Source organism: Rhipicephalus microplus, chromosome 9 (assembly GCF_043290135.1).
Source record: "Rhipicephalus microplus isolate Deutch F79 chromosome 9, USDA_Rmic, whole genome shotgun sequence".
NCBI classification, from domain to species: domain Eukaryota; kingdom Metazoa; phylum Arthropoda; class Arachnida; order Ixodida; family Ixodidae; genus Rhipicephalus; species Rhipicephalus microplus.
Genome location: NC_134708.1, coordinates 124838063 through 124864967, shown reverse-complemented (window position 1 = coordinate 124864967; position 26905 = coordinate 124838063). Strand labels below are relative to the sequence as shown.

General features: G+C 45.3%; 1 protein-coding gene across 1 annotated transcript in view; it reads left to right on the top strand.

Annotated features, from left to right (window-relative positions):
* LOC119163045 (glucose dehydrogenase [FAD, quinone]) overlaps positions 1–26905 on the top strand; it is a 242022-nt gene that overhangs the window by 203273 nt on the left and 11844 nt on the right. The window contains exon 10 of the mRNA XM_037414980.2: positions 3429–3651. Coding sequence (XP_037270877.2) covers positions 3429–3651 — 223 coding nt within the window. The remainder of the gene's footprint in view (positions 1–3428; positions 3652–26905) is intronic.

Below are 26905 nucleotides of genomic sequence, written 5' to 3'. Positions count from 1 at the left end.
AAATTACCCGACCTGCGATATCTTCTTTCAGATCGGCGTCGTATTGCCCGAAGCCTCTCATACTCAGCGTCAACACCCGAATACCTATCTGGAACGGGTACTGCACGAGTTGCTTTTGTTAGAAAATGTTTCATCTTCGATGCATAGGTTTCTGCGTCAGAACAAGGTTCAAGATTTTGTCTCTGTAGTTTTCGAAAGATTGCCCAATTTGTAATTCCTGTTGTGCGGTTATTTTTTGTTTTCTTCAACTTTGGGTGATATATGAATACTGGCAAGTAGTCACTGCCTCTTGTGTCAGCGTCTGCAGTCCAGTCTGCTCCAGCCGATAATTCAGAGGAGCACACAGTAATGTCTAGTACGCTGCAGTAGTTATGCCCCCGTAGAAACGTCGGAGAACCATCATTTAGTATAGTGTAACCATCATCTTCGCATATTTTTACTATAGCAGATCCCCTTACTCTACAACGCTCACTACCCCACTACTCATCGTGTGCGTTAAAATCACCACATATAATTATGGGATCATGATCGGATCTACACACTGCAGCCAACTCTGCGTATGAAACGTTTGCTTGAGGGTGCACGTAAACACCAACTACAGTTACAGTATTTTTACCAAACTTCACCTTGCATCTAACGAATTCCGGCACATCTGTTTTTGATGTAGCTACAAGTGTCGACGGAATGTCGCGTCTCACACACATCACTCTGCTTTTTGTAGCAGGACGTTCTGCTTGGTACACCACATAATTGGACAAGCGAAAGTTAGTGGATACTCTCGTTTCGGAAATACACAAAATGAAAAACCCGTGCTGAGCAACGAATTTCCGAAAATCTCCACTCTTATTCTGCAAACCGTTGCAGTTCCACTGGAATATTTTTCTCTTGTACCAGTTAGATAGTCCGGTAGCCATGATTACGACAAGAGATGCTCAACATCTAGCAGCAATTTCACTTCTGGTAAAGAACCTGCTCGTGGCAGATCTCGTAGGATCGCCTTTAGAGCCGCAAAGATTATTGGCAAAATGACTTGCTCGTTTCCGGCTGTCTCCGCCGAGATCGCATTTCTTGAAGAATTTTTTCTCAGCAAGCTGCTGTGACCGTTCCCTTTGGTAGTTAGTGGCTCCTTGGCTGTGTCTGGCCCGGCAGGAAGTTCCACTTCAGCATGTTCCTGGGCCCGGGCTTCTTTGCCAACGCGATGTTTTGGTGCTGAGCGCTTTAATACTTCCGAGTAAGAGTCGTGGCACCACAGTTTTGCATTTCTTTGTGCCGCAGGAACATCTTCGATTATATCCGCATTAGGTGCTGGACCTCTTTGTATCTTATGGTACCTTTTTACAATTCTCTCTCTTTGTGCCGCTGATTCCAAATGGTTTCGAGAGAAGCCTGAGAACGACGCCGGATGTGGTCCAGCACAGTTGGCACACTTATGTTGATGCTTCGAGGTGCATTCTTTGTAATCATGTGCACCCGCACATACGTTGCATCTCTTGGTTCCCCTGCAAGTCTTAGCCTTATGCCCATATCTCTGGCAGTTGTAACACCTTACCGCCGGCTCAATGTATTCCTCGATAGTGTGAACCATAAAGCCGAGAGCAACTCTTTTTGGCAATGGCATGTCATGTCTAAACTGGAGTATTACATTACGTATGGGCTGCATTGTGGCACTTCTATCTTCATTTCTTACCCATCTATTTTGTCGTGCGACTGAGATTACTCCAGCATCTTTAAGATATTCCATTAGGTCATAATCACTGTATTCGAGTGGAACATCTCTTATCTTTGCTAGGGTCTTCATGTAAGACTGAGGTATCATCGCATGTACAGGCAATCTAGCCAGACTCTTGATCAGCAGCAACTTGTTTGCCGAGTACAAAGACCGTACTCCACACAAAAACTTCCGTCTCTGTTGATTCTTGATGATGTCACTTTCTCATTGATATCAGAGATTATCTCAGATGCTATGCGATTGGTATTCACCTTCCAGAAGGAGTCCTCGGCAGCGATTGGTCTGAACACCACCGGTATCCCCGTAGCTAGGTTCTTGTGATGGGTGACCACCGTATAAGCTCCCTCGTCTTCCTTGGGTGCTTCTGTATCCATCTGTGTCATTTTCAATCATCATTTTTCAATGTAGTTTGTGCAAAAACCGGAATACTATAGTGGAGACAACACACATGGCCCAGCCTCCTCACGAAAGAATTACGGAAACTAGCCGTTTCACGGTCGTTGGGCTTGATTACTGCGGGCCGCTGTACACGAAGTCAGCAAGCGGTCCAAGGACTTACATATTTTCGTTTTCGTGCGTCGTCACATGCGCGATTCACCTTGAGCAAATATGAGACATGACCACCGCCACAAATTTGCTCGCCCTTCGTCGTTTCGTCACACACCGTGGCGTACTCTCAATTGTGTACTCTGACAACGCCCACACGTTTCGGAGTTGTGCTAGATGGTTTGCATCTGCGCTAACTGCTCTTCGTGAGTACGCCGTGGAAATCGGAATACATTGGAATACAATGGAAGTTTATCGCAGAACGCGCTCCATGGTGGGGTGGATGGTGAAGGCGCCTCATTTGTACGACAAAAAACTGCGCTCAAGAAGTCACTCGGACGCAGTAGTCTTAACGTGGAAGGCCTCACAACGGTGCTGTGTGAGGTTGAAGCTGCGATCAGCAACAGACCCCTCACCTATCTTGGAAGTGAGCCTCACGAGCTACAGCCCTTAGCTCTATCGCATTTCTGGCTGTGTAAATGCAGCACATCAGTGCCCATCAGAGCCTGACGTATCCGTTGATCTGTAACAAAAGGCTCGCCATCGCCTGCGTCTAACTGTGAAACTTTGGAAGAGATGGAAACGAGCGTACCTGCTATTGCTGCGGTCGGCACTCAATTGCTCGACATGTCCAACAACAAAGCTTTGAGTTGGTGATGTCGTGCTCTTGCAAGAAGACACGGTACCAGCGACGTCATGAAAAATAGGCAGAGTACTTGAGCTACTGCCAGGGAGAGATGACACTGTGCGCGCTTGCTCCATTCGTCTCGCCAACGGCTCTGTTGTGAATCGCCCTGTGCAAAAGATTTGCAAGCTCGAAGCCTCCGATTCACTTTGGCCCGCCCCGGATGATGTTGAAAAAATGAACCAGAATTGAGCAACTAGAACACGTGACACCGGCAGGGAAGAAGAGAAAGCAGAGGACACAGAGCTCGCGAGGGATGGAAGGACAGATAGTTTGCCATGAACGTAAAATAAAGTCGCGTTTTCTCTCACGGTTTGGGAGCCAGTCGTTCCTAATACATTTCACCGATTTTGTGACACTTTTCGTCATCTTTGCGTAGGCTTGACAGCTAGCGTCATGAAAATTTGGGCTAGCTGCACTCTGAGCTCCCCTTTCATTTGAATGATTCTACGAATTTTTACTATGCAGCCATGAAGTTGTGCCTCCGGCTAGCCACAATGCCCGCACTTCAAGCGCTAGGAGCACGTGTGTGGGAAAAGCCACTGCCTGGATGCGAGCTGTATCCGTTCCTAACAGATGAGTACCTGGCCTGTGTGGCTCGCTCGTACACCAGTACATTGTACCATCCAGTCGGTACCTGTCGCATGGGTGCTGTCAATGACTCACGCACTGTGGTGGACCCAAAGCTCAGGTGAGTCAGCTTTCGAGTAAACGTTTCGAAGCCCCTAGTTGTACACTTGTTCTTCCACGTGCTTAAAATCGAGCGCTCATTTTCAGTTGTCTGAATATACAAAGTCTGTAAATTCGCCCTATATCTTCATTTTGGACTGCAAATGTCATCGAAGGACGATAGTGTTCCGTCTAGAGAGAGTGAATAAAACATTTATTTGGTGCTCTGCGAGAGAACAGTGAATGAGATTCTTGAGACCATCTGTTAAAGTGCCTCGATGCGTGCAGCGAATAGGTGCCACCACCGTATAGTCTTAGCGAAGCGCAGGAACCACCCACCTTTTCGTCCTTTGCGTTGCATTGTCAGCTTAGCGTATTAAACCCTACGTTCCTTAGAATAGGTATGACATTTATGGTATGAAGAAACACGCCACCGTATATTTATGTGTTAATTTTCTGCCTCAGATATACGCAACATTCGATTTTTAGTGGACACTACGCGTAAGTATGACCATAAAAATGAGAGCAATATTGCTGGGCACTGCAGAAGTGATTGGATTTCGGAATTACAGGCGAACAGAATAAAATATCAAGGAACAAGCAGGTTCGTGCGGCAAACAGAGAAGTCATCAGACAAGTCATCAGACAAGTCAATAGACAAGTCAACAGACAGAGGCAGGCAGACCAAAATTTTCGCGTCGATGTATCCCGAAAAAGGCTACCGTCTCTAAATATTGAAATCTATCGCTCAAATTGAGTTACATCGTATGCATACATCGGAGCACACGTTTATTTCAAAAAAGGGCAATTATCTTGCGGAGCTACTAATAAAATGTGCGTGTTTTTGAAAACTTTGACAGACAATTTGTTAGAAGGTAGAGAGCTCAGCATGAGCTTGTTAGATCTAGCCTGCTGCTGTGGACAGGGGAGCAGAGACAGGGAAAAAAAGAAGTTATGAAGGGTGACGATAGGAACAGAAACAAGTTCTACGTATATACAATAACGGCGCTGAATTGTGGGTTTGCTAGGGTCTGTTTTCCAGCAGCCGGCTAGTTAGTCACTGGGTGTAACAGCAGCGTAAAATTTAAGATACACGGACACACAGACAGGACGTAGATGCGTAGCGTAGTGACAATTTTGTTTTCTGTGCGATATTTGCTTTAGCGTGATGCAGCTCATTGTTCAAAAATAAAAGTTGGCGCAGTTTGCATTGAGCTGCACAAAGCACGCCAGGGCTTCTTGGCGCTCAGCCGGTCCTGGCTTCATTAGGCAAACGTGCAATCACACGCCGATGTACGAAGCGCTCTCGGGATCACGTTGCACATCACGTGTACTGGCTAGGCGTCTATCAGGTTCAAATTGGAATATCCTGGAAACCGGAGCACCAATGCCTAATGACTTAATTACTTTCATTATTTTAATTACGTTATTAGCCAAATTTGCCAAGTTTACATATTTGACGCTTGACCTCAATTATTTTGCCTTGTTAAAGTAATCCTAATGAGCCCAATTCACAATTTAGAATCAGAGTTAACTATGTTGAGCCTAAAATATTTTCCGGAGATCGGCATGAATGGGCATGCTTGAATATACACTCCCATTGATTGGAGCTAATTAGGCTGACCTGATTAGCCTAAAAAGGAGGAATCTGCTAAATGTCATCATTTAATTAGGCTTGGCTATGATTTATTTTGGCTTTACCTAGACCCGCCTGGGCTTAACTAGGCCTGATATGGCCGAACCAACCTAAAGATATTTTGTCCACGTCGTGAGCCGAACAAACGGCAGGTATAGTAACTCTGCTGTTAGAATCCTTTTTGTGTGAGAATGCGCCACTTATAACGATCATTGTTATATGTGACCTTGCGCATCAAAAAACCTCACATGAAATTTAATGCATGTGTTGTGCGTATCATCGCTGTTTTTTGTGCTTCTTTGATTTGGTGCTGTTGTTATCAAGCCTGCTGAAAGGTTGTGGGCAGATGTGATTGTTGCGGACCCTAGCGGGCCAGGTCAGAAGCACGCGCTTCTTCCTACCTGAAAATTCACTTCCGCAGCACGTCAAATGCTAGTCAACCCAAAGAATACACCAAGGTACACGACGTGCGACTGTTGTTACACGACCTCTTTCCCAGAAGAAGCTGTAGGGTAGGGTGGGATAAAATTAGACAGGGGGCAAAGCGCGACATTTTGGCTTGGCCGGCCTCTGTAGCTGATACTAAAGGTACTTTTTTGTTTCTCTTTTTCAGCAAGAAGTGCTTGTCGTTACCGACCTTTTCATGCGTTAAAGTTGATTGCTCAGAGTGTTCTCGCGGGAAAAATTACGCGGCTGCTGTCAGTGTATTTTTGACCTGTCAAAAAGGGGTGAAATTCTGCTCGGCCAAATTTTTCAATTCCTGCTTGAAACTATTCCTGCGTCAGTACAAAAGCTTACAATACAAAAACAGTGCATAAATATTTTTGTTACTTTTAACTACGACCTAGATAACACCAAAAGTTTAGGTCATTTGGGGCCTGGTGACAACGCGGAAATGATCTTGAATTCTGGCATGTGAGAGGTACAAAACGTGATAAAAGAAATTACGACTGCTATAGAGACTCTTAATAACTGAACCATTACCTTACACTCGCTCTGTATTATATTTCTTTGTTTAGGAGGATTTGTACACACGAGCATATTATATAGAGCTTTCTGGGAGATAAATGACACCAAAAAGAACCGATTACTGTTCACGATATGACTACCTCCATTTGCGCTCCATGAGCATTTTTCCGTGTTCCCAAATAGCTTAAAAAAATGGCAAGATCTCCCAGACAAGTCATCACAAGCACATATTGGAAATGATTTTTAACGACGTTTTTCTATTATTCAAATTGAAAAAAACAAGCGCTAGAAAATCTGAATCTAGAATGTTTTCAATTCATTGCCTTACCAAGCCAGGAGGACGAAGGTAAAAGACATGAAATGCCTGAGCAGGTCCGCATCGAAACGGCAAAAATAGATGAAAAAATACGTGAAAAGTTGCCTTGCCTCAAATCGTTGAATTATTCAATGAGGTGCAAACGTTCAAAAAAAAAAAAGACAACCTTGTCATAAAGAAAGACAGATGGCATTTGATCTGCAAGGAGGTTTGTAGCCACACAACACCGCGTTCTATCTATACTCTGTTTCAGAAGCTTCCTACAGCACCACGGATGGTACAGGGATTCTCAGCCAATAGGAAGGGTGCTTAGTCCTTGCACATTTATTAATCCGGGTCATGTCGTGCGCTCACCGCGTCTTCACGGTTTTGCACATCGAATTTTCTATACACGCCTTTTGTAGATAATATGGCTGGTTCAATAGCCTAAAAATATAGTAAAACTCTCAAATAAAAACTTCAAACCTGTACTTGTCGCTCTGCTGAAGATCGATAAACTGTCAAACCGGCGGATAACTTTACTTTCTGGCTCTTTCTTCTTGACGCTGTTCGTAGCTCTCGTATGACTCCTTCTCCGTGGACGCGTTTCTTCGTCTCCCGCTGCAACACCTTTATTGATCTTTTTTTAGGATCGAAGCTCCTCTTTGTCTAACCTTGTCCTGTGTCAGGCGTAACCTAAAGAGACAAAAAAAGTGGCTGATCTCACGTGCTGTGGGAATCGACGATATAAAAAGCAGGAATCGGGAAGGTTGATATGTCACTTTAAAATCAGCACAACAATACAAGGCGCATGTAAATTAAGCCATACATGACTTCCATGCCATGTTTATCATGTTTGAATGTGTCATTTATCTTCGTCGTCAATTCAAGTTACGTAATACCAAATTTGGTATCACGTGACGTGATTGTGGAGCTAGTGAAACGGCCAAGACCCCACTATGAGCACATGTACATATGTTTTACATGACTCGTATATCAGGATTATCCTGTTTACAAGTGTAGATTACATTTTTCGTCCGCTGACGGCACGTAATACCAGATTTCGTATAAATTGAGCTAGCGAAACGGCCACGAATGCGCTATGACCGTAGCATATGTCATGCTTTACATGACACGCATATCCTGATTATCAAGTTTGTATGAGTCAGTCACCTTCGTCTATCATTTACGTCACCTGATACCAAATTTGGTATATGTTTAGCAAGCGAAATGGCCTCGAGCACGCTATGAGTGCAGCATGTAAACATGTTTAACATGAGACGCACATCATGATTTTTATGTTTAGACGTGTCATTTACCGTCGTCGTCTATTCACATAATGTCATACTAAATATGGAATATGTGGAGCAGGCAAAACGGCTACGAATGCGCTATGAGCGTAGCATGTAGTCATGTTTTGCATGACACGGATGTCATGATTATCATGTTTGGACGTGTCCTTTACCTTCGCCGTCCATTCACTTCACGTAATACCGAATTTGGCGAAGCTAGCGAAAGGGGTGCGAGCGCACCATGAGTGTGGTTTGTGGTCATGTTCTTACATGACACGCATCTCATAATTATCATGTTTGCACCAGTCGTATACCTTCGTCATTCATTGACGTCACGTTACACCAAATTTTGTGTATATGAAGCTAGCGAAACAAACCCAAGCGCACTATGAGCGTGGCGTGTAGTGATGACTAGACATAACATGAAAATTGACATGCATGTCATGATTTCAACGTTATGGTCTTTCACCTATGTTCGCCATGCAGTCATGTCATACCATACAAGGTTTGCCAAATATCATGTGAACGAAACCACCGCAAGAGCAGCGAGACCATGAAAGGTAAATCATGACATTCATTGCATACATGCTATGGTTTTCATGTTATGACTAGTCAATTATCCTTGTCACGGAATCATGTTATGTCATACAAAGTTTGGTATTCATACCGCTATCGAGGCGACCAGGAGAGCTAAAAGTCGTAGGCGGGTGGATGGAGTGATGAATGGATGGATGAATGGACTGACGGATAGACGGACAGATGTGTGGATGAACGAATGAACGGACGGATGGGCGTATGGATGGGCGGACAGATGGGTGGACGGACAGGTGGACGTTCGGATGGATGGATGGATGGATGAATAAATAGACGGATGGATGGACGTGTTCAAAGTCGCCGAAGTGCATGCGCTAAGAAATGCTTCGCATTTAAGAAGGAAGGCTGCATCTCTCGATCAGTGTAATATATACATAACGCTGTCTCACAGAAGTACTCATCAATTGCAGTTGAGTGAGAATATTCCAGATGTCGTTACCTCTTCTTTCCGATGAAAACGGAAAGGGACAAGTGGAAGATGGGAATGCTTACGAAATAATCACTGGAGAGCTACCAAACTTTTAAGCAGGAAATTGCAAGGGATAAGATCTACGATTATTCTCAGGGTAGTTCTCTGCTCTTCGAAGCTAGAATGGGAGTATTGTGGACCAAGACGTACCGAGCAAAATACGAACGCACAGACGCGGTGTGTAGTGCGTGTGGAGAGGAGGAAACGGCTGAACATTTGATAATTTTCTGTAAAGGGCTCCGCCCTATAGTCGAAGGTAATGGCGCCGAATTTTTTAAAGCATTGAGGTTTAGGGACAGTGAAGGCAAAATAGACTTTAAACGGGTAGAAATAAGCAGGAGGAGGCTAATTGATTGGTGGCTACAATCGAGGCACCAGTGAAGTTCAATCCTTAAGCACACAGTGAGAGTACTTAACTTTACGGCTAGGTGGCCCGAGCCACCACCCGATCTAAAGGGCACAATCGGATGCATGCATCCATCCATCCACCCGATTACCTGCTTCGCGGGTTGTGCCTGGATGCGCGAGGAAGGATTGCCTCTCGCAGTCTCCTGGATCGTCTCTCGACATAGCGGATCGTTAGTGGGACATGGACGAAGCGGAGTGGAGAACCTCGGCGGCTCATTCTCGTCGCCAGACAGACAAAAACAGACAGACGGACACACGGATGGAAAGACAAAAGAACTGATGGAAGAACTGACGAACGCACGGACGGACAAATGGACAGATGCGAACACAGATGGACAGACGGATGGATGCTTCACCCCACTGATCATCATTCACTCCGTAGATATGCTGTTATATTTTTCCACTGAAAGAAATTCTGACATCATGAAGCACTGTTCCAGGAATCAAGTCCGTTGAATGGGCAGTGTTCTTGGTCTGAAAACGCAGCCTAAACACTGCCTTGGTGCGTTTGGCGGTAAGCCAGCAGCATATCTCACTTATAACAGCAAAATGTGCCTGCTGCTTCATCCTAAAAGTGATATGAAACAAATCGATGGCTGATCCCCAATTTCTTTTTGTCGGCGGAGTAGGCTGTAACAAGTGTGCGGGTGAGGGAGACGGGAAATGACGTCGAAGACGGGATATGACGTTGAAGACGGCGGACGCGGCCGTGTGAAACTTGCCTCTTCAATCGTATGCTGAAGCGGAGCGGCGGCGGCTGCCAGCGTCCGACACGCCAGGCACGTGAACTCGTTCTGTTTTCTTTTCGCGCAGCTCTTGCATAGCTCGAGCTGCGCGAAACGCGCAGCGCGGTGGCTAAGAATTGATGATGATAATCAGTGACAAGGTTGATAAAGCTACAGATTCCTCCCCACAGAAATGAACCCGGAATTAAGACATTGAGAGAGTATTTACAAGCGGGCTGGGTTCAGGAAACGAAAAAGACGATGAGCATTCCAGGTAATCAACGAGAAGGTGTTCTCAGCAACAAATGGTTCCCTGGCGGGCGACACTGGGAATGGCGCAGCGGGCGAGAGTCGTAATGAAGGGACAGTTTTGGCGACATTGAGTACAACCAAAGGTGAAAAGTGGATAAGGGCCGAGAACACATGCGGGCTGTTTCGGTGCGGTTGGTTGTCGCACGCACTCTGGCACTGATGTACGAATGTGGATTGTAGCTTGCGCTTAGTAGGGCCAGTCCATTAGGTGTAGATGTACGTCCATGTTGCTGCTGGTAGTAACTTTGACAGGAAGTGAGGTCTACCTAGGTAGTGTCTTGACGGTGCTGGTACTGTCACTTGTGGTGGCACATTACTGTCTGCGGTGGCCGCATGGTCCATCGAGTAGGGTGCAGACAAGTTGGTAGTCGTGCGCTCTGAAGAGACGAAGTGCGACATGAGGGAAACGCAGCATTCACAAAGCACAGCCACGCTTAAAGCAACAAAATTCTCTTGTCTTAAAAAACTCCCTCATCCACGCAATAATGTACTTCGAAAAATGTGACTTAGAAGAATCTTGAATAACGCTGAAAATTTCACACTGTTTGGCTGGTTTGGCTGTGTTTGTGCAGCATGGTTTGGCTGTGTCTAAGGTCGCTGGAGAATCATGTTGCCTTTTTGCGAGGAAGTTGTTTGCAGCTTTTTTAATCAACGGGAGCACACCATATCGGCCGTGTTCTCTGAATTCAGTATCATTAGAGGTTATTGATTCATTTTGTGCCATACAGTATTAAGACGATTGAAACCAGGGACTGCTTCGAACTAATACGGTTTATTAGAAGTGAAGTAGCACGCGCTCGATTCAGGTTGCAGTCTTTTCTTCTTCTTCTTGCGTTTGACGATGATACTTTATAAGCTCGCGCCCGCCCTAGTTGAAATAGTATAAGGTCTCGCGGGCTATTTGAAACAACCCTCTATAGGGTATATGTGGTTCACCAATCTTCTTAGAAGTTCTTTTTTTTGCCTGTGCGAAGGAGACGAGCTCTAGTCATTCCGTCTCGCCCAGGGTAGAGTTTTTCAATCCGGCACATTTACCAAAATGTTCTTGGAGCCTTGTCCTCACCAACACCATGTCGCCCTGTGAGAGTGGTTTTGCTTGCCGCGAATTGGCTTTGACCGTAGCTCCTTTTTCCTTGATGTATTCTCAATGCCATCTTTTCGACCAAGCTCGCTTTAGTTTGCATCTGATTCGCCATGTGCCTTCAATGTTACCGTTGTACAGTCTTGTTTGTCTGTCTTGACGCTGTTGCCGTCCGCCTATGATGTCTGCCGGCGTTAGTGGCATTGCCTCGTTAGGCTCTCCATATACGTAAGTCAACGGTCGATTGTTGAGTGCTCCTTTAACTTCTGCTACAATAGTACGTAGCTCCTCTACCGACACAGTATTTTTCGATATTATTTTCCGCATCGACATCTTCAGGCTTCTTATGAGGCACTCGTAAAATCCTCCCCACCACGGCGCGCCCTCGGCTATCGTTTTCAACTGAATTTGTTGGCCACTGCAGTAATCCTTTTATTTAATGGTTTCGAGAATTATATTGATTTCCTTTTCAGCGTTTATAAATGTTTTGGCGTTGTCCGAGTACGTTACTGCTGGCAATCTCCGTCGAGCTATAAATTGGAATGTTTGCAGAAAATTTGACGATGACAAATCGTTCGTAACCTCCAAGTGTACTCCTCTCGTTACCGCGCAGGTGAATATCAGTACATATTGCTCCAAATCTGGTACTTGTGTTTTGCGTAAAGAGGTCCTGTGAAGTGAACTCCCGTAACTTTGAATGGCTCTGCTTCGGTGACTCTGTCTGCTGGGAGTGGAGACATGTTTTGAGTCGCCGGTCTGGAGTTATGCCTCTTGCAGACAACACATCTGTTCAGAACTATTCTCATTGCTTATTTACCCTGCAATATCCAGAACTTTGTTCGAAGTTGTGCTAGCGTCACCTGAACTCCCCCGTGTAATACCACTCTATGCACGTGACGTTTTAGCAGTTTCGTGAAATACCCATCCTTTGGAATTACTATAACGTGCTTGTGGAATTCTTGGATGCATTGCGATCGTCCCTTCTGTCTGATGATTCCATCGTCATCAAGGTAGACTTCGTGTCCATTAATTTCAATAGATTGAGTGTTTGAATCAGCCTCACCATTTGTTTCTCTCAGTGATAGCTAGGTCTGTTATATCCAATATTTCTCCGAATTTGTAACCTCTTTTTCTGTCAACGGCCGAATGTGTTGTCTATGAATCTGAACACCCATGCTGTCGCTCTTAAGCCGTCCGTATGACGAATATCTTTCGATTTCCAAGATTGGCTCAATTTCTGCTCTTCCCATGCATTGGTGACATTGTGTTTTATGTTGGTCTTCCACGTCTGTATTCGTGCCAATAATGCTTCAGGAGTTCTTTTCCAGTGATGTTATCCATTCGGGACCGTTCCACCAGAACTTCGATGGTATCATTGCCCTTGTGCTTATTCCTCTTGTGAGTAGGTTACAGGGTTGTCGTCACTTTGAACGAATGACCAGCTTGCTTGAAGTATTATTTCTCCAACTTCTGCCATTCTGTTGGGAACAAACAATTCCCTTTTGCTGGCTCCCTTGATCCAGTGAAGCACAATCATGGAGTCTGTCCAGTGGTATATTTCCTGAAATCATTCGTTGAAGTGACCTTTGATGTAGTCGCATATTCTTGACGCTACCACCGCTGCCATCAGTTCAAGTCGCGCCAATGTCCACTCTTTAATTAAAGCTACGTGGCTTTCCGCTGTCACCAGCCTCGATTCTCTGCTTCCATCGTGGTATACTGCTACTAAGTATGCTGCCGCTCCGTACGCTGATGGGCTCGTGTCGGCAAATACATGCAGCTTGTATTCTTTTACTGGTTGATTCTTGCTTGCGTAGCATTGGATAATTTCTAGAACTCGAAAGTCCTCCGCTTCAAACACGAGGTTCTTCCATTTGTCGCATTCTTCTTTAGGGAACTGGTCGTTCCACGTGACGTTCGTTTTCCACAGTCTCTGCAGTCCTATTTTTGCGCGTACTATGAACGGCGAAAACAAACCGAGTGAGTCAAATGTCTTCGATGTGGCTTGTAACACGGCCCTTTTTGTCAAGTATGTTGTATTTATCAGTGATTTACACTTTTAAACGGGGAAGCAAATCATGTCCTTTGAGTGTTTCCATATCAAGCCAACAAGCATTGTAAATCCTCTAGATCGAATCTTCGTGTGAGAATCGTCTCTTTCGTTTTCATCTATTATTTTTTTAATCGCTCTTCATTGGATGTACACTTTCTCCAATTTATCGCTGCCTCTCTGAACACTTGCTTTGCCTGTTTGTACTGCTTGACTGCTTCATCAAGCGTTGCTGCTCCCAGAATGACATCATCCACGTAGATCGCTTTCTGCAGTGTCCTTGTTGTATCAGAAAACCGGTCTTTCACTTCTTTCAAACGGTGTTTAATTGTAGCTGCCAGTATAAATGTGCTTGGTGTTGTTCCGAACGTGACTCTTGTCATGCACCATGCTTGCACTTCATTCATTAATCTTCCGTCAGTGTCAGGCTTCCACCACAGAAATCTCATTTCATCTCTATTTTCTTCGTGTGTAGAGATTTGAAGTGCCTTTCCAACATCTTCTACTAATGCCACCTTTTCTTTCGGAAATTAATGAGATGCAATAGCATGTTCTCATTAAAAATGGGTCCTGCCTCTAGGTTATCGTTTAAAGACATGTCTTTTAGAAAATGTGATGAGGCGTTGAACACTACTCGAGCCTTTGTTGTGACTTGGTCCCCTCGCATGATCGCATGATGTGGCATGTTATAGCAAAGTGCATTTGGCTGTTTTGATGGCTCTTGGACCTCTTCTGCAACTCCTTATGCCATACACTCTGATATAGCTTTGTCGAAGCGATTCAGCACGTCTTCATTTTTCTGCAGCATTTTAGTCAGCTGCTGTAGTCTTTTTATCGCATTTTCCTTGTAGCTTCCAAGTTTACGTCCTGTTTTCATGGCAAGCTGACTTGATAGAGACTGTTTTGTTGTACAATCTTGCGCTCGAATTCTTCGACCACTTCATTTCCTGTGTTATCCAAACTATTTCTTGTGATCCCCATTGACTCCGGGCTCCCAAACTTCTGTAGCTCTTGCTGGAGTTCTGTCTCCACAGCTTTAATCTTGAGAACCATGACTGCTTGATGGTGTGTTAGTTTTGTCTTGCTCTGCTCTGACGGCCCTTGCAGTACCCATCCCAGCATAGTTTCTAGAGCCATCAGTCTGTCCTCGATTCTTCAAGTTCTACCGGTAAAGAATTCCCATAGCAGTCTGAGCCGATCAGTAGTCCTAGCAGTCTGAGCCCATCAGTTGCGGTCGTCTGTCATGTGATCCGCCACTTGCATCTTTAGCTGCTCCATTTTCTGGCTCAGTTTCTGACTTGCAGTGGGTATACAACTGTGCGAGATAACGTCGACTTGTAACGCTTGAGGACCGCCAGGTGGCGCCAAGGAGTGCACACGCGTCCCCATCGGCTCCATCAATCATTGTGCCTAGCAGTGGTTAAATCATGTGACTACCAGTGAAACTACGGGAATAGTGCAGAAAGACGTCAGGTACACGCTGACACCACCTTTTTGGACAAGCGATTCCGGTTTCCTCTGAGAACTGAAGACCTTTGGCAGAGCATGCCAACCCGCCACGCTAAGCCTCGCGGCGAATTGGAACGCGGAGTCCTGGCAACCAGCTCTCGGCCCACGCGTCGCACTGCGCCTATCGGAACACAACGGACAATGACCCGGAACTGGCCCAGGCACTTATGGACACGGACGACCAAGACATTGAAATGCAAGTGAGCTCTGCGGTGGACGCAAACGAAGATTTTCTTTCACCTGACGAGGTGCTACAAGGGGAATCTACTAGCGACGCCGACAACGAGGAAAAAGACTATGCGGAGGAACGCTTCGGCGAAGCCAAAAATGGTCAGTAGCAGGTATCAATGTCATTGCGACAGCGAAAACGCATCAGGAAACAAGAACGCGCAGCCATTTATGACAGCGTTGCTCGAGGCGTAACTGAGAGCAACAACTCTGGCGCTAGAACGCTTGCAGAAGAGCGACGCGGAAGAGCATCTGAAAGAAGCCGACGACTAACGCGCACGGTGCCGCTGCCCAAAAACGATATGAAGGTTATCATGTGGCCCAGACCAGGGTTAGTTGTGAAGTAACTGAAAGCATACCAGGTTGCGCGAGCAATAGAACATGCGAGCGGTAACCCGGAGGCCTGTAACAAATTTGTGCTTCGCCTTCGCAACGGATCAAACATAACTATTGCAAGCACTCCGTACGAAGATGTAGCAGAAAAGATCTTGAAGATAGACACTGGAGCTCAATGGCAGCAACTATCCTGTAAATACCTACATATCTACTCTTGCTGGATACTTGAAAAGAGTGGCACACGGATTAGAACGCGAAACGCCAGAAGCTGAACTCGAGCCATCTCCGAGTGCGCACTCACGGAGTGACCATTGTTCAAGCCCGCATGCTCAGACAGTCACAAACTGCAGCGATCAAGCTCGATGGACAAATACTGCCGCGCTTCGTGTATTATTACGGTGGCGAATTGCCGTGCGTGCCTTGTCAACCTACGCGGCAGTACTGCAAACTCTGCAAGAGCCAGGGACATAAAACGGATGTTTGTCCCACACCAATGACAAAGGCGTGCAGCAACTGCCGCCTGAGAGACCCACCTGAGGACCACACTTGCGATCCAGAATGTACCCTGTGTGGCGGACGCCATCACACGGCGGCATCGAAGTGCACCAAAAACTCAAACGCGTCCCTCAAAAGGGCTGGTCGCTGCTGTCGCACTAACACAGCAGGCCACAAACCGCTGGCATACTCAAGAGACGCTGGTTCAGCATGGACCGCGAGGACTCTGCGCTGCCAGGTGGGGCCCGTTCCAGTTCCTGATCCAGGTCTCGATCCACATCCCGATCCAGGTCCGGCTCTCGAGACTGCTCCAACTCCAGGAATGGTGACCATAAGCAGGCCCAAGCAAAGCAACAACAGCACAAGGGCAGGAAGGCGCAGAAAAAGAAAGCAAAGAACGAGGTGAGCTGGGCAGCAAAATCCTCCCTACACTCACACCAAACACCACAACTCACGCGCTTAGAACGCGAATTAGAGATAATGCGGGTGAGAATAGGTGACCTAGAACGCGAAAATAGGAAACTATAAAGCAACAAACGCAGGACCCGCAACAAAACTCTATACCCGCCCAGAGTGGCAAGAAATTGCAGACACAACCGAATGCATGAGGCGACTCAATGATTAAGTCGTCGATGCTGAAGGAAACATTAAAAGAAGTTATACCGACAGATATAGAGCAAGTAATAATAAAGGTAGATAGAAAGCTAGAGATTCTGGACAAGAAAATTCAGGCAAAACACATTGAATTCACGAAAGCCTTGCGAAAGCATGCCACAGGCATCAACATCAAAGAAAAAGCTGAGAAAATTTACAACAGGCCCGGATTGTCGGTCATGAACCAGGAGACGCATAATGCCTAAATATCAAACGAAGCGGTCAGAAAAGTGTGAAATATGGCAGTCGAACTGCCGTGGTATCCAGCGGAAAAGAGGGCAACTGTTGCAGCTGGTGGCGTCGCATCAAAAGCCACCTGCTGTCATAGCAGTCCAGGAAGCCGGAACACAACCATATTTACGGGGCTATGTAACTTTACAGTACCGGGGACACAGAATGGAAAGTTGCTACATTAGTCGATAACTCAATTACAGCAATATGTCATCAGCCCATAGAAGAGGCGGATATCCCGCATATCATTACAGAAATAACCTGCAAATGGAGCCGTGCAAAGAGCGCCTTCGAACTTAATATCTATAGTCCCCGAAGACAAAAGAAAGCAACGTTCGACAAGCTCTTTCAAGAGACAGCAAAACTAGCGAAAGGAAATCCATTAATCATAGTTGGGGACTTTATCACCAGGCATGCAAGCTGGGGATATAAGATGCAAGACACCAAAGGCAAGAATATCGCAAGACAAATAGAGAAACTGGAAATGATGCCGTTGACTGACCGTGCAATACCAACGACAATAGGCAACAGCGTATCCATGGACACAAGTCCGGACTTGACGATAGTACAAAAGTGCCACGGCGTGGACTGGTACAACACCTTTGAAAACCTGGGCAGTGACCATTACATACTAAGAACCACAATCCGCACCGGCCGAATCCGCACACACATCGGCACAGCTAAAATTACAGACTGGCATGCATATAGAAAATTGCTAAAAGCGCACGTGACTGCCATAGACGACTTGGACGAGTGGTGCAAAATAATTCGAAATGAAAAAAAATGCACACCAAAACCGTCGCCAGAACAGATGACACCACTAAAGTAGACGCTCACCTTCTCCACCTGTGGGAAGCAAGAAGAAACCTCTCTAAAAGATAGAAAAGGCAAAAGCGAAATAAGAAACTCAAAGTGGAAATTAAAGAAATAACGCAGCAAACCGGACAGTACGCTAATCAACTCGTGACAGCCAACTGGGAACAATTTTGCGATTCACTAAATGGAACCCTATAGGAACAGCAAAGACGTGGAATATCTTCAGAGCGATGATTGACCCTCTGAAAACTAAACGCGAAGGACAAAATCTCTAGAAAGCTTATTGCACACGTATCTAGGCACACGAGATGACCTCCTTCAAGACATCTATATTAAGTATTTCGGCGTCTGAGCCATCACAGCCCCTTACCAGGCTAAATAAACTGGGCTCCCGAACTCGGAACTGGATGCACCTTTCACGCATGCCGAGGTCAGAGCGGGAATCGTCAGCATGAAACGCAACACAGCGCCTGGGGCGAATCAAATCACCAATGCCATGATTCGCAACATGAATGACGAAGCCACAACAGCGCTTCTAAACTTCATTAACAAACACTGGGTGAATGGCACTATACCTCAGCAATGGAAGCATGCTGTAATAATTATGATACCCAAACCAGAAAAGAAATTGGCAATAGAAAACCTCAAGCCAATCTCTCTTACCTCGTGCTTAGGCAAAGTGTTTGAGAGATTAATAAACACCAGACTTCAACGGCACCTTGAACAAAATAACTTGTTGCCAAACACCATGTTTTGGTTTCCGCTCGAACCTTTCGACACAGGACATCCTTCTGCTTTTAAAGGAGGAAGTACTAAAATGTTCCAAAAGCAGGAGAAAACATTGTCATGGCCATCGAAATTAAACGCGCTTTCAACAACGTAAGCAATAATGCCATATTAGATGGGCTAGCAGCGATAAACTGCAATCAAAGGACGTACAAATATGTACAGAACTTCCTTACTAAAAAAAAACCGCTGTTAACCGATTAGGAGAAGACTAATCCAATGTCTTCCACCCACCGAGCAAAGGCACACCACAAGACGCTGTGATCTCGCCTACGCTTTTCAACATAGCCATGATTGGTCTAGCCAAAAAACTGGAAGATATTCCCGACATCCGACACTTCTTCTATGTGGATGACATCACTATATGGACAACCAAGCGTAGCTTGGCCGAAAAAGAAGAGTGGCTTCAACTGGCAGTTAAAACCGTCGAAGAATACACTAAAAAAGGGGACTTCAGTGCTCAGTAGACAAATCAGAACTCATTCGGTTCTCCAAGAGTAAAAAACAAAGGACAGACACGAGCCTCCGCCCTGAGGTCAAGCTAGACGGCAATATTATTCCAGAAAAAACGACCGTTCGAATCTTAGAGATGTGGTTACAGCCCAATCAGCGATGTCTCCACACACTGAATATGCTTAAACGAACAGCTCAACAAATTGTTCGTATGATAGTTCGAATAACGAACAATCGTGCTGGACTGAAAGCTTCGTTCGGTAAAGAGATTATTCATCAGCAGGCTAACATACTCGCTACCCTAACACAACATGAATGAAGAGGAGAAAAAAAGCAGACAAAATAATAAAGATGGCGTGTAAGGCGGCTCTGCGACTACCACAAAGCACTTCAACTGCGAAGCTATTAGCACTCGGACTGCACAATGGATTTGATGAGTTGGCTGATGCGCAAGTAACCACTCAGATTAACCACCTGCTACAGAAACCAACCGGCAGAAAACTTCTTCAAAGGATCGGCTTCGGTGAACAAGTACAGGCGCATGGAAGAGCTAAGGACTTGTGCTCAGTCAGAGCCTGGTACAAGATATGCCCCCTACCGAAGAACATGGACCCAGTTTTACATGCTGGAAGACGTAAAGCAAGAGCCGCTTACCTAGATAAAAAGACAAAATATTTGAATACGGTGAGATTTACTGACGCTGCACCATATCAGGCAAATGCGAAGAACATGGTGGCCGTGGTCACAGACCGAAAAGGAAAGGTCACAAGTTGTGCCTCCATAGCCCAAGCCACTATCGAAGAAGCGGAGGAGGTAGCGATCGCGCTGGCAATCAAGGAGGGCAGGGAGCGAAAAGCCCCAATGACAATAATCAGATTCGAAGGCTGCATGTAGAAATTGCGATAAAGGTAGAATATGTATGAAGGCCTCCCAAATTCTAACCAAAGCTCAGAAAGACTTTCCAATTGAATATACCCAAACCATTATCTGGGCGCCAGGGCACGAGGGCTTTACCGGGAACCAGTTTGCGGATGAGGCGGCTCGAGGCTTCAAAATTACCGAGCTTCCTTGCACCCTGCAATAGAGGATCCAACGCCCCTAGACTCGAGCTTTGGTACAATTCTTCAGTATTACAGGGACAATAGAAAACTGTATCCAGCACCCCTTAAGAAACTCACAGCAATCGAATCGGTGGCATTACGCAGAATCCAAACAAACACATACACGAACTTACACAGGCTGCATATATTCTACCCCACAGCATACAGAGATATATGTCCATGGTGTGGGGCCACACCAACTCTGTTTCACATCAAGTGGGAGTGTACGCATCACAATGAACAACACCACAACATGAACAACACAGAGGAACAATGGGAGGCACTGCTGTCCAGCTCGGCCATTGTTGATCAGCGCTGGCTGGTCCAACGGGTAGAAATGATGGCTAGGGCCAGCGGAGCCCTGGAATAGGGGCCCGAACATTTGGAATGCTCCGCGTTATGCGCAAATAAGTTTTTTTTCTCTCTCTCTGTAACGCATTCAATCACTGTTGTCATCTTTGTTTCTCGTGATCCTATAGTCACTTGCAGCACGTTCATTAGCTTGACCTCTTCGTCTTCTCCAAATGAACTAATCGTCATTCTTTCCTGTCGCAACACATTCGCACCTAATTCTTTCGCTAATCCCGCTTCAATAATTGAACGTTAACTTCCGCTGTCTAATAACAAGCGGCAATGTCGGCCACATGTTTCTTCTTCGTATGCTGTAGCTGTCTGCAAAATCACAAACGTATGCTTGATATTTTTGGTTGCCTGTAGCGTACACGTCGTCGCTTCAGCTTGCACTGTTGAGACCAGCTCTGCCCTTGTTTTCTGCATTACAGTTCTACACATTGACCTGGCATGTCGTCCCTTGCATTGCTTGCATTTGACTGGGGCTTTGAAAATGCGTGCAGTGTGGTTTGGGCACGTGCATCCGAAGCATGCTCTATTTTCGGTAAGCATAGCTTTTCTTTATCTGTTGGTATGCTCCGACGACAGGTATCGGTTGCGTGGGTTTTCCGCATGCAGAATAAGCATACTTTGTCCGCTGAGCTATAAAAGTTCTAAGTTGTGCACATCTGTCGGCTGTTCTCTCTTGGTTTTGCAGTTATTCTGTCTTGTTCACGTGGTGTTTCTTCACGAAAAGCCGCTCGCTCTCTTAAGAATAACATAAGCTTTTCCTCGCACCCTTTTCCTGTTGGGTTGCTTTGCTGGCCGTCTTTTGAAGCTACGCTGTTTCTCATAGCCTCTTTTGACTTGAACTAGACTAATATTTCTGGTGGAATTGCTCTATTTATACTGGTAACAACATCAGCGCATAGCTCTCGGTTTTCACGTTTAGTGACTTGAGTGCCAATATATTACCTTGAACTCTGTGTACTAGCCTATTTAACTCATCGGTATCTCGAGCAGACCTCACTTTCTCCAAACTCAAGAGCTCAATATAGTTCATCTCAATTGAATGGTCGTGATTGCCGAATATCTTTTGCAGTATTTTGATTGCGTTGTCATAATTTTCCTCTCCCGAGTACTGAAGCCCTTCAATAGCAGCAGCCGCTTTTCAGGTTAGCGATGCTAACAAGTAATTAAACTTCTGTCCCTTGCTCGTCTTTGGTCTCAGGTGCACTGCCGACTCATACTGAGCCTAAAAGCGGTTCCACCCTAAAGCTTTTCCCCCAAACTTTACCATTTCAAGCTTTGGTAGGTTAACTAGTTCCGTTGCTTCATATCCTGTACTTGATGGCGTCACCTGCCTTGTCCTATTGTTTGAATCCGATTGTGCAGGCTGTCGAAGTCTGAATTCTATTGCAGACAAGGTCGTCGTTAATTTCATGTCATACTCTATGATTCTTTCGAATTCAGCTTCGTCATTGTCTTCTGCCAGAAACTTTTCCATTCACTCGTTTGCGCTCTTGAGACTGTCGCTTATTCCTTTAGTTTGTGCCTGCGTTGTAAGCAGCTGCTTCCGGTCAGCTCTATCATGAATTTGCTGCTCGGCTGCGTTAATCAGTCGCGTGATCTGAGAGAGAAGCGCTTTCTTTTTCTTAGTTATCACTTCCTTGCTCAGATTTAGGTGGTTAACAATTACTCCTTACTTGTCCTTCCTTCGTTCTGATGCTCGTACTATTCACTATGGTCTCGTCGCTCGATTCATGTCGATCTTCTGCTCCTTCGCCGTTTTCTTCTCTGCTGCTCAGTGGCAGGTTGACTTTTCTTGCCGGCGAAGAGGTAGCATCTTGGTTCACGGCACCAATATTAGGACGATCGAGACCAGGGACTGCTTCGAACAAATGCGGTTTATTAGAAGTGAAGTAGCACGCGCACGCTCCAGGCAGCAGTCTTCTTTATTCTTTTTTGCGCTTGATGATATTTTTTATCCAGCTTGTCAGTCTCTTATAAAGCACCCTCTCAAAAAGCTTTACCATATTAGACGTAAAAGAAATACGTTGTATGTTTGCCATGTTATAGCCTAATCTGTTTTTTTGTATCAGTAATATTTTTGCTGATTTCCAGTTATATCAGCTCAAGAAGTGTCTTAACGAATAATTTACAGTGTTCAGGAGGTCACCAGGTGATAATACAAATAAAGTTTTTGTCGTGGCAGAGGGGTCTGCCGCTAGGGGGCTGAGCCAATCGGATGTCTCTCGAATGGGCTCTGCCAGTTTTTCATTTTTGTGGCGGAATAAGGACAACCACGGGATTCAAGACCATCACAGTTGTCGCCAGACGATCACCTGATTCGTCCGATGCCAGGATATACCAGGCGGACCTACTTTTTTTTGAGCCGTGACGCTTCTTTTGAGTTCCCACAACGGCGTCGCCCTAGCTACGCCATTGCAGTGCCGACGCAGTGCCATCGACGCGCTGGCAACTAGGCGACAAGCCAGGCCCCCGGCTTGTTCTAAGCCTGCGAAATGGATGTTGTGGAAATTGAGAAGGAGACGCTGTCTCCCGAACACTACGACACTCAAGGATGGGTTGTGGCTCATGAACGACGCAAGAAGGCAAAAGACAAGAGAAACGTGGTACCAGCCACGAACTCGGGAGGTGCATCCAAACAGGCGTCTCGGAGACTGAAAGAGTTTTTGCATCGCCGGACAGTGCAAAAAGAACCGCAACTACCACAAGGCGATTACAAAGTTGTAATACACCCAGGAGGTGGTCTGGATTTGACGCGACAGAGTCTAGCGCTCATGAGAGACTGTGTTCTACGAGCGGCAAAAGTACAGCCTGACAATGCTGGGGAAGATACTCTCAGAATCAAGATGTGACAAAATACCATGATCATGAGAACACCTGGTCTGGCCAATGCGAAGGAATACAGCAACATCAAGAAAATTATGATCAATGACAAGAGCTACGCTACAGCCGCTTATGTAACAACACCAGAAAACACATCCAAAGGGGTTATCCATGGAATACCGAAATATGATAATCAAGAAGACATAGAAAAAAGCTTCGTCAATCAGAGGAACCCGAAGATTCTACATGCACGACGTATGGAACTTACGGACTCAGTGGTTATTGTTTTCGAAGGATTGTTTGTGCCGTATTTCGTATACTACTATGGTGCCGAATATAGGTGCTTCCTATACAAGAAGCAATATGAAACATGCAATACTTGTTGAAGAATTGGAATTCGGGTGGATGTCTGCCCACAGCCCGACAGTAAGAAATGTCGTGGTTGTGGGGTGCTCAATCCAACTGAAAACCACCAGTGCGACCCTAGGTGCAGCCTTGGCGGGAAAGGTCACCTTACAGGGGACAAAAAAATGCAAAGAACGGTTCAGGACCCCATACCTTTTGAAGAAAAGATCGTGGGAAAAGGAACAACAAGGTGATGAACAAAGAAAAATAAAGGTTTTGTCAAACGCTAGAGCAACACAGGCATAGAGGGAAGAGTATACACCAGAAAATCCAACGGAGGAGAATGGCAACGCCTCCCAGGACAGAGGAGGATGACGCAGAGATCGTTCCAGCTCCTTCTCGCGACTCGGCGAAGGGGAAAGAGAAGAAACTCAACACGAACCCAGATCCACATCCAGATCAAAGTCCACTCGTCAACACAGATTGAGGTCATGGGCCAAATCTTAGACAAGGGCAACGACATCACCCCAAGGACAGTCCCACGAGGGTCCTGTTGGTGGTCGGGGCAGTCGACAAATGATGAGCTGGGTGGGCGAGGTATCAGGGGAGTCTCTCCGGTCTGGCAGTTTGCCTGAGGTTGTGGCAGAAAGGTCTATCCTAGGTCAAGAGCTAAACCATATTAAGAAAATGCTAGAGCAACTCACCCATGAGAACGGGAAACAGAGAGACGAAATAAAACAACTTGAGGAAGAGAACGCTAAACTCGGGCAAAATCAGCTGCGCGAGTCAACTAGCTTCATAACATCGTGTAGTCGAATTTTAACTCCAGCGCCTGCACAGGAGTCAGGGGTGCATGCAGCGAAATGAAGAGCAGAGAAAATATCTCATGTAGAAAATGAAGACCTCTCAAAACCCCTGGAAAAGAAAGTCGAGAATATGCTCGGAGAACCTACTAAGGTAATGCAACAACAATTCGCAGGGTTGCAGCTGCAGCTCGTAGAAATAAAACAAAGAATAGATAGCATATAAAATCGACTAATGCTGGTGGAGAACACGCAAACAAATTTGAAGTCTATAGGAGCAGGCCCGGTTAAAACAACTACTAAACCCTACAACCGGCCAACTGCGACCGAAGTAACCAAAATCGCAGGAGAAGGGACCGTTCCTAGACATGGCACGACGTAATCAGTATAAAATTTGACAGTGAAACTGTCGTGCGTATCGCCGGAAACGGGGAAACTTACAACAGGTCTTCAACGGAAAGGAGGCACCAGACGTCATCGCCTTGCAGGAAACTGGAGGAATGGCTAAATTGTCGAATAACAAATCCTATGGTCCCCCTGATGAAAAAAACGTCCGTAACAACCCTCGTGCGAGAAATATCACGGTGATAGAACATGATACAGAAATCTGCGATGTCGATCATGTTCTTGTTGAGTTAGTTCCATCGCAGAAGAGTGGTGAAAATCTATTCATAATAAATGTCTATAGCAGCCCTAGACAAAAAACCAAATTTAGGTCATTTTTTAGAAAAACGATCAGCATTACTAAAAATCAAGCACTGGTTATAGTAGGAGATTTCAACGCGTTGCATGCGGCACGGGGTTATGACAAAGAAAACATTAAAAGTAGAAATCTCTGGATCGACGCCCAACAGGAGGGCCTTACGTTAATAACCGATCCCCTTTTCCCAACTAGTATTGGAAACAGCGTATCCAAAAACACGTCTCCCGACCTCACGTTTACTAAGAATATCATCAACCTTATTGGCTTAACACACAAAAAAATAGGGGCAGTGACCACTATATAATTGAGACCACGTTCAAAGCAGGTCCACGTAAAAGAGGAGGCAAAGAATTAAGGATGGTTGAATGGGAGAGGTTTAGACAAATCAGAGAGAAGGAAGCATCCGATGTCATCAAAGACTTAGATGAATGGCTAGGGAACCTTAAGCAATTTATTCAAATGGCCACTAAGACCACATGAAAAACAGAAGGACTAGAAAGCACAGACAGTAAGCTCCTACATATGTGGTAGGCAAAAAGGTGCCTAGAAAAATGGTGGAAAACGCAAAAACACAAAGAATGCCTTAGAAAAAGAATAGCCACACTCAGTAAAGATATTGAGAAGTACGCGGAGCAACTATGCAGACAACAATAGGAGAAAAAAATGTGATGCGATGGAAAAACAAATAAGTTTCTCTAAAACATGGAACCTGTTAAGATGTCTGGTAGACTCGGAAGTGTGCAAGACAGCACAATAACAAAACTTTATTATACTTGTCCGTAAATACAAAGGCACGGAGGAAGAACTGATTGAAGAAATCAGAGATACATTCGGGATACAACCAAAGAGCAATTAAGCTCGTACAGAGGTAAAGAAAATGATTCCCTAGACCGACCCATAATAGAGGCCAAGATACGATCGGAACTAATGAAACTGAGCACAACATCCACCCCGGGCCCCGATGGGATCACGAATAAAACGCTGAAAAATTTAGACAACTATATCAGAGCCTTTGCCGAATATATGAACAAGTGTTAGGAAAAAGCAATGGAAAACGGCAACAATCATAATGATTCCCAAGCGAGGCAAGAAACTAGACCTTGATAATCTTAAGCTTATTTTCCTGACATCTGGCATAAGAAAGTTATTAGAGCATGTCAGCCTAACTTGCCTGTCAAATTATATGGAAGACAATGAGCTCGTTCCTCATACTATGGTAGGCTTCAGAGCGAAACTGTCTACACAGGACATTATGCTTAAGATTAAACACCAAATAATTGATTCGGGTCTCAATACACACAACAATAACATTATTGGAATTTTAAATTTCCAAAGATTTTGTGATCTCATCAGGCGACTTGATTTGAGTGTGCAATAGTTGGGGATGGCAGAACTTTACGCGATCTGAGGAACCTAAACAGAGCACTTTTGTTCTCAAGGTTTGAAAGGTAGTCATAATGTTTTCTATCGTATTCTTCCTTAACTAAAGAAACAGGGCGCTTAAGATTCGCAGAATAAAACTTCTGATCAGGCCAATTTCGGGGACACTTATAATATAGTTTTTTTACGTGTCCTATCGTCGTCGGTAATCTCAAGCACAATCTGGATTCCACCACAGACTGATTTGTGCTCTTTGCAGATTCATACAAAACTTCTCTGTAGGTTCTTTTGAGCAACGCACATACTCTCATAACTGTTGTGTTTTGCCTCTTCAGAGTGAATGGTCAAGGTAGATTGTAGGTTTTGTTTAAAGTATTTTAATTATTTAGTTATTATTTATTTAGAATACATCACAGGGCTACC